The following is a 7,825-nucleotide window of genomic DNA, read 5'->3' on the forward strand; positions in this document are numbered from 1 at the left end:
CCAGCTGTGAATGGGAGTAGAGATATCAGGGACCCCTGTGAGGTTAGGATTACTCAGCCTTAGATTTTCAGAGTCCACTGGACCCTTAAGCAAACTACTATAGTCTAATATTTGTTTTCTGAGGCAACTGAAGACCAGAGAAGGGCAGTGACTTCCCCAAGGTTGCACAGCTTAGAATTCTGCTCCATCCCATTGCTTCCCACCAGACTCCGAGCCATTCTTGATACAGGCTGTTGATGACATCAGCTTAGCTGGGGCTGCAAACTAGGAGTGGGGGTGGGGCTATATGTGGGTGGAAGGGGCCTCTCACTGGCCAGCTGCCAGGGCTTACAGCTGCTACCTTAGACTCCTTGGCCTCCCTGCTTCCGCTCTGCTGAGCTCAGCAGTCCTAAGGCCTCTGGGCCATTGTCCCTGTTTACAGCATCTCCAGTCTTACAAGGGGCAGGGTGGGGTCAGCAATGAGCCCCAATTCTGCCCTGACATAGACACAGTTCTGTCAGTCTTCAGGTTTCTGGGTCCATCCATATACTCCCCATTCTGAGACCCACAGCTCAATGCCAGCCCCAGTCCCCCACTACCAAGTCAGTTACTAATCTGCCTTCCTTATGGCAAAATGACCCCATGGGGGCCTGCAGGCTTAGTTTGGACTTTCCTCAGAAAGCATCATTTTTACTTTTCTGATAAGGTAGAGAGAGGGTAAGTCTGATTGCTCCTGGCTTCACCCTCAAACGGTTTCTCTTATTCTCAGTTTATCTGGGGCTTTCTTGTCTTTCCTCTCTTTCCCTTGTTCCACATCCCTGTCCCTACCTTCTCCCATCTCTCTTCTCCCCTTGCTTGCTTCCATTCCCTTCCTCTCCATTACTAACCGCTTCCAGGAGCAGGGCAAGGGGCCCTCCAAAATGCCCCTTCAGCCACTGCTGGACTAGAGCCCCACTCAGAGCAGCCCCAGACCCCAGGGAAGCCCCTGTAATGGTTTTCAGGCTTCCTGCCCCACATTTGTCCTAGTTCAGGGAGAGGAAATGTCACAGCTCAGTTCCTAGGAGTCTAGCCCCTAGCTGACCAGTAGCCCTACTCCCATGCTGCCTGCCCTGCAGGGGGCATATGTGTCATGGGTCGCTGGCCCATGTGTGGATAGCAGGCTAACTGCTCAACTCTCCAGCTCCCAATCCCACCCCTGCTGGAGGACCCTTAGGTCCAGATACAACTCCAAGCCAACACGGGGAGCATCAAAAATGCTGTTTATTTCTTGACCGCCCCAGGCTTGCTGGCCTCTTCGGAGGGGCAGGCTACAGATGCGTGCTTGGAAGAGAGAGGCAAGTGCCCAGGGTGGAAAAGCGTGGACTGAGAGAAGAAGGCCATCATGGTCCTCCTGTCCAGTCTAAGCTGAGAGCAGAGATGCCCACAGAGCTGGAGCAAGTCACTGCACTTCCCCTCCATTCCTGCTCTCCTGTGCCCTGTCTGCTGCAGTAACCTCCTGCCAGCTCGCCAGTCTCAGTGCCTGGGATCCACCACTGAGGCTTCTTCATCCAGTTAGGTGAAGGCATCGCCCTGTCAGCATGCTGCCTTGATAGGGGAGCAGGGCAATGTTGTTAGCAGCAATTAGCACCACAGACGGTGAGTTATAGGATCAAAGTCAGTCCTAGTCACTAGCTTTGAGCAGATCTAAAAGTTGGGGGTGGTGGGTGTTCTGGGAGAGATCAGAAAGGGAGGTAGGAAGATAGGAAGTTGCCTTCACAGACCTCAGGAGTTGCCAGCCTCAGGTCCCTGGACATTTACAAGGAGCATTGTCAGGGCCAGGGGAGGAGTTGGGGAGGCCCTGGGCTGTTCCTGTCCAGCCCTGGTCAGGGGTGAGGCTAGAAGGAGGCGAGGAAGAGGAGGAAGAGGCTCTGGCCCAGCAAGAATAGACCTGGGGGCTGCTGCCCAGAGACCCCGGCTGCTGTGACTGCTGCCTCGGGGCTCCCAGCCCGGCTGAGGTAGATGATGACAACATTGTCCTCGGGCCCAGAAGGCTGCACCTCATTGTCAACGGTGTAGCAGCCCTTGCCCTCCACTGCCTTGCCGTGGAACCTGCGTCCCAGTGCATCCTCCCCACCCTCACCTGGTGTGGCCAGCGCTACATTCACTGAGCTTTCAGCACTGCCCAGCTCATTGGTGGCCAGGCAGCTATAGGTGCCCTCCTCCAGCTTGCCAAAGTCGGGGATGAGCAGGCTGCCGTTGGCAAAAGCCTGGAAGCGGGGCCTGCCTCTGGTTGTTGGGGCTCCAGGCGGGGCACGCCCATCTGCACCCACATTGGGACTGGCAATCTCCACGGTGCCCCCGGGTGTCTGAATGTGCCAGTGCAGCTGGGGTGCTGGTTGTCCATCCACATCACAGTGGAGTGCCAGCACGAAGCCAGCCCGTAGCTCTGCTCCGTCCTGGCTGGGCTGGTAGGTGAGCTGCACTGAGGGTGCCGAACATGGCAGGGGCGGCAGGCGGCTCAGTGGCGTACCCTTGAGCACATGTGGTGAAGTGCAGGCGATGTTGTCCTGCTCCGGGATGGACACAGCAGTGGCCAGGGCCCATGTCTTGAGCCACACAATGCCGCAGGTGCAATCAAATGGGTTATCATTGATCTGCAAGTGGGACAGAGCGGTGAGAGGCGTGAAAGTGCCTTCGGTCAGCGTGTGCAAGCGGTTGTGGTTGAGCTGCAGGGAGCGCAGGGCGCGCAGGCTGCGGAAGGCATCTTGAGGGATGAAGGCCAGCTCGTTGCTGTCCATCTTGAGCAACTGCAGGGCGCTGAGATTGTGCAGGTCGCTCCAGGCAAAGTCAGAGATGAGGTTGTGACTGAGGTCCAGGCTCTTGAGCTGGCCTAGAGTGGCCAGCGCACCGGCAGCAACCGTGCGAATCTCATTGTGCGCTAGCCACAGTGACTGCAGCAGGGGCACCTCCTCAAAGGCGCCCCCTGGCAAGCCAGGAAGACGATTGGCAGACAGACTTAACGTGGTCACGTTGGCTGGGAAGCCAGGTGGCACAGCCTCCAGGTCTCGATAGGCACAGTCAGCGATCTGGAAGCCGTACTTCTCCCCACAGTCACAGGGCTCGGGACAGGCCTGCCCCAGGCCCAGGAGAATGGCCCAACACAGCAGACACAGCTCCTGCATTGTACCTCCTGCAGAGAAGGGCGTGTCACTGGGTGACTGAGGGTCCAGGAGAGGGGTTCATCCCTCCCAGAACCTCTGAGCCCTACCCCACCAGGAAGCCCTGCCCCACACAACATGGCTAAGGCCCAAATGGCACCACCCCCCAAGTTTTACACAAAAGGAAACTGAGGCCCTGGGAGGGGCCAGAACTTGCCCAGGTTCCACAGCCAGGCAGAGTGAAGGCAGGATGGACAAAGACCTCAATTCCTCCTCCACGCAGAGAGCTCTCTCTGTCTCAACCCGTTCTTAGCTGACTTTATGACTTGAAATCTGTTTTCCAGCTGCCCCTACCCCAGCACTTTGCAGAACCTCCCTCCTGCCCTCCCACATCCTGGCCACGGCCCCTCCCACCGGAGCCCCCCATAGGTATGTTCTGCCCCAGCCCAGACAAGGCCCCTTGTACAGTGCACACCACCCCCTCTGCCCCACCCGCCCTCTCCCGCTCCTCTCTGGCCATGACCACAGCAGACACAGACCCTTTCTACAGAATCACACCCGTGGCCTTTTCAGTTAAAATGACGCCAGGCAGCTGCCTAAATAAACCCCTGCCAGGTCTTCTCAGCTGGCTAGGGCCAGCAGTTCAGCCTCAATAGCACTGGGATTTCTGGGGGGTCCTGCAGTTGTTCTGGCTGAGTTCCCTTTGACAGCTCCAAGCAAGGGATTGTCCTAAGCATCTCAACCCAAAAGGGAAGTACGAGTGGGGGTCACCCCTGTGTCCAGCACGCCCCTTCCTCCTCCCACTGGCCCTTGGGGCCTTCCTCCTCTCTCTCCTTCCCTCCTCCCACCCCGCAACTGCCCCAGCTTACCTTCAAACTAGTCTTCCTTGGTCAAGAAGAACTTCTTCTAGAGGGAACCAGAAAACAACAAAACACCAAGTTTTCCCAAGAGAGTCTACAGGCCAGGGGTTGCCCAAGGGAGGACAAGGATACAAGAGGAAGGGGTGGCCTCGTCCCTGCCCCACCTTCAATGTTCATGCGTGAGCCCACCCTGCCAGTGACAGGGTGCTTAGGACTGTTCCCTGATTGAAGGCTGCAGGGAGGGAGCCCGGGGCAGCCAGCACACTCCCTCCTTCAGCCAAACAACCGCTTCTCTGCAGCAACAAGGACCTGTGTTTCATAAGTGACACCAGAAACTTGAGGGGAAAAGATGCCAAATTTTTTTGGGTTGTGTTTTTTCTCTCCCTCTCACTCACTTTTAGCAGCTTCAACTTCCTTAAAGACACAGCACTGTCTGGACAGAATCCAAGAAAAGATGGGGCCATAAGGAGTTTTTTGGGGGGAGGGAAGGATGGATGAGAAACGAATCTCATGCAGGAAACACGAGACTTCTGACTTCACTTTAAACAAGAAAAAAGGGGCTCCAGTTCTCCAGGTTGGGGCTGTGTGGCCAGTGAGGGAGAGTGTGGGTGATCGTGTGAGCACATGCATGTGCATGTCTGAGCTTGTGAGGGTGAGTATGTATCTATGTGCAGAAGAGTTTGTGTTTGTGGATGTGAGTATAAGACCATTTGTTTTTCTGGGTATGGGTTTGGGAATGTTTAAGTGTGCATGTTCATGTGTAGATGTGAGTGTTTGTCTTCGTGTGTGTTTGTATGGCTATCAGTGAGAAACCTGTGTCTGTGTCTGTGTGTGTCTTTCTGCATTTGTTGTGTGTTTGTAAGACCCTGTATCTTTTGTTTGTGTATGATTTAGGTGAAAGTTTACAGAGCAAATTAGTTGTCTATTCAATAATCCATACACATTCTGTTTCATGACACTTACTGTAATCCCTACACTGTAACAGCATTCTTCCCACTTCCTCCCTATGCCCACCCCTTCTCTTTGTTCTTCCTTCCATCCCCTCCTGCCTTGCTAGCTCTATCCCTGGGTCAATGCTGTCCTCTTGATCTCATATGCTTGATTGTTGTAATAAGTGCACCACCTCCTGATATTACTGTTCACCTTCTAGGCCTGTCTATCATTTGGCTGCCTGTTGAGTCATGGGAGTTTAGTTCAGTTTCTAGCTTGAAGGGTGTCTAAGGGTCATAATCTCAGAGATTCCACCAGTCCGCATCAGACCGGTAAGACTGATCTTTTTTATGATTTTGAGTTTTGTTCCACATTTTTCCCTACTCTATCTGGGACCTCTTATTGTGATCCCTTTCAGAGCTGAGACCCTGTATCTTTGTGTGTGTGTTTGTATGTTTGTGTGTGTATGTGTGTTTACATATGGGTTTGAGACCATTTGTCTTTCTCTGTGTGTGAGTTTGTGTTTGTTTGGAAATGTGTGAATGTGTGTGTCTGTGTATCGGTGTGCCTCTGTGTTTCTTTGTGTGTGATTGTAAGACCCTGTATCTTGTGTGCATGTGTATCAGGTTTGGGTATGAGACCCTGTGTCTTTATGTGTTTGTGCTTTTCTCTGTGTTTGTTGAGAGTAAGTATGGCATCCTGTGTCTTTGTGTATGTGTGAGTTTGGTGTGTGTTTGGGCGTATATGTATGTGAGTATTTGTCTCTGTTTCTGCCTGTATGCGTGTTTTTCTGAGTGTGAGATTGTGTGTTTCAGTGAAAAGCTGAGAAGGCCAAAGCCTATGAAACATTTATCAGACTGTAACCCCTCAGGGAGAAGTCCAAATGTTAGGCCTGCTTTTTTTTTTTTTTTTTTTTTTTTTAGCACATCCTCACTGGCTCCAACTCTGAGCTGCCCTAACACATGTTGGCCAGGGAGATCCTGCTCTGGACCTACCTCCCCCTTGTGCTGGGTGGAGAGGGGGCAGGAAGGCAGGCAGGCTGTGATGGGGAGCATGGATCAAAACTAGATGGCAGAAAGTTTCGGAGAGGAAACAGTGGGGCTTCAGTTTCTCTGGCTGGGCTTCTGAGACACCCAAGCTCACAGAGATGGTATGATCACCTAGGACTGCCCTTCTGCCAAGCAGAGGTGAGATTGTAGGCCTCACTCCTTCCAGATGATCCTCTCTGTGGCCTCCCTTCGTGCCTGAAATCACTTGGAATAAGTGTTGCCCTCTCTAGGCTCCACTGTTCCCAACAGGCTTCCAAGTTTAAAATATTTGACCATCTTTCCCCAGATAGGAGGGCCCAGGGGAGTGGGATGGGAAAGAGAAAGAGAAAGAGGCCCAAAACAAGGCAGCTGGAAAAAAAGCCAAAAGACAAGAGAGCCCCACAAAAGGACCCCCAAAAGGACTTTGTAGACAGGATGATTTTGCTCTCCGTGGAATACAAGTTACAAATTGACATCAAGACTATTTCAATTCATGGCAACCCCATGTGTTTCTGAGTAGAACTGTGTTCCATAACGTTTTCAGTGGCTGCTTTTTAGGAAGTAGATAGCCAGGTCTTTCTTTCACAATGCCTCTGCCCAAATGTCCAACCTTTTGGTTAACAGTGAGTAGGTTCCTGTCTATATTCCCTTTGTATGCCTCATTCAAACTTCCTTTTCCTTCCACGTGCTAACCTGGATGAATTCTGCTATGACACAACTGTCATAGCACAACTTACAACTTACACATTGTCAGGGCCATCTATTGCTGAGGACAAACAGCTATCATTTTTGGTTGAAACATCTCCAGGGAATCCCCACCGCAGCTCCCCTCACCCCCACCCATCACCAAGCAAGGCTGCAGGATCCTAGGCAGCATGCAGCCTATAAAACATGGAAAACCGTAGTCCCCTTCTGCAGCCTTGTATATTCCTAACCAGCGTGATACTAAAGCTATTCTTCTAGTCTAACTTAGATACCTCCTTTTGCAATTGAATCTCTCTCTTACACCATCATTATCATGCTGAAGAATTTAGTTTTGAATTTAGTAGGTCAACCAGAGGCTGGAAGGTACCTGTCTCTAGAAGCGCACACACACACCTCCAGGGTTCAACGAACAAAGGGGAGCATCACCAACTTTACTGCTGGAGTCAAGGAGGGCTTCCTGGAGGAGAGGGTGTCACTGTGCTTCTCCACGACCTATCCACAACCTTCACCCAAGCAAAGACCACTGAGCCACCAGCCTCAGCCCTAGATGATCCCACCCCATGCCCCTCTTGCAAAACACACAAATCAGAGAGTAATGATCCTCCTAGTGTGGTTGGTTCCTTCTTGCTCATCAGGTTTCTATTAAACTTCACCACATCAGAGAAGGCCTTCTGAGACCACCAAATCTACGGTAGTTTCTCCTCATTAATTGACTTCACAGGCCTCTCTGGTTTTGCTTCATAGCTCTTACCATACATAACCTGTAATTATTTTTTCATTTATACATGTTATCATTATTTATTTACTTATATGTGTTTAAACTGCAAGTCCTCTGTAAGAGAGAAAGCTCACTGAAGGCAGACACCTGGTCTCCCATTCACTGTTAATTCTGTGTAGTATAGATCCCTTGATTGAATGAATGGGTGTGTTGATGGTCATCAGATGCCAGAAATGAAAAGTGCTGCTTTAGAAGTCATGAGATCCATCTCATTTTACATATAGAGAAGCTGAGGACCAGATTGGAGACGTGCCCAAGGTCCCACAGTCCCTTACGACAAGGACATTTTAAGAGTCTTTCACACATGGAAAAGGAACTTAGTGGTGCAGCAGTTAAAATGCCTGACTGGTAACTGAAAGGTGAGTGGTTCAAACCCACCAGCCACTCCATAGGAGAAAGATGTGGCAG

General features: G+C 51.6%; 1 protein-coding gene across 1 annotated transcript; it reads right to left on the bottom strand.

The window, feature by feature from the left end:
- Nucleotides 1-1,853: 1,853 nt before the first annotated feature.
- On the bottom strand, nucleotides 1,854-3,140 carry ISLR (immunoglobulin superfamily containing leucine rich repeat). Its single transcript, XM_007948974.1, has one exon. The coding sequence runs from the start codon at nucleotides 3,138-3,140 to the stop codon at nucleotides 1,854-1,856; it is 1,287 nt and encodes a 428-aa protein (XP_007947165.1).
- Between the last annotated feature and the right edge of the window lie 4,685 nt (nucleotides 3,141-7,825).

The sequence above is a fragment of the Orycteropus afer genome, unplaced genomic scaffold (assembly GCF_000298275.1).
Source record: "Orycteropus afer afer isolate SDZICR_OR568_19922 unplaced genomic scaffold, OryAfe1.0 scaffold00233, whole genome shotgun sequence".
NCBI classification, from domain to species: domain Eukaryota; kingdom Metazoa; phylum Chordata; class Mammalia; order Tubulidentata; family Orycteropodidae; genus Orycteropus; species Orycteropus afer.

Excerpts from the sequence above, each read along its gene's own strand:
- ISLR (XM_007948974.1), bottom strand. The coding sequence starts at position 3,140 with ATGCAGGAGCTGTGTCTGCTGTGTTGGGCCATTCTCCTGGGCCTGGGG.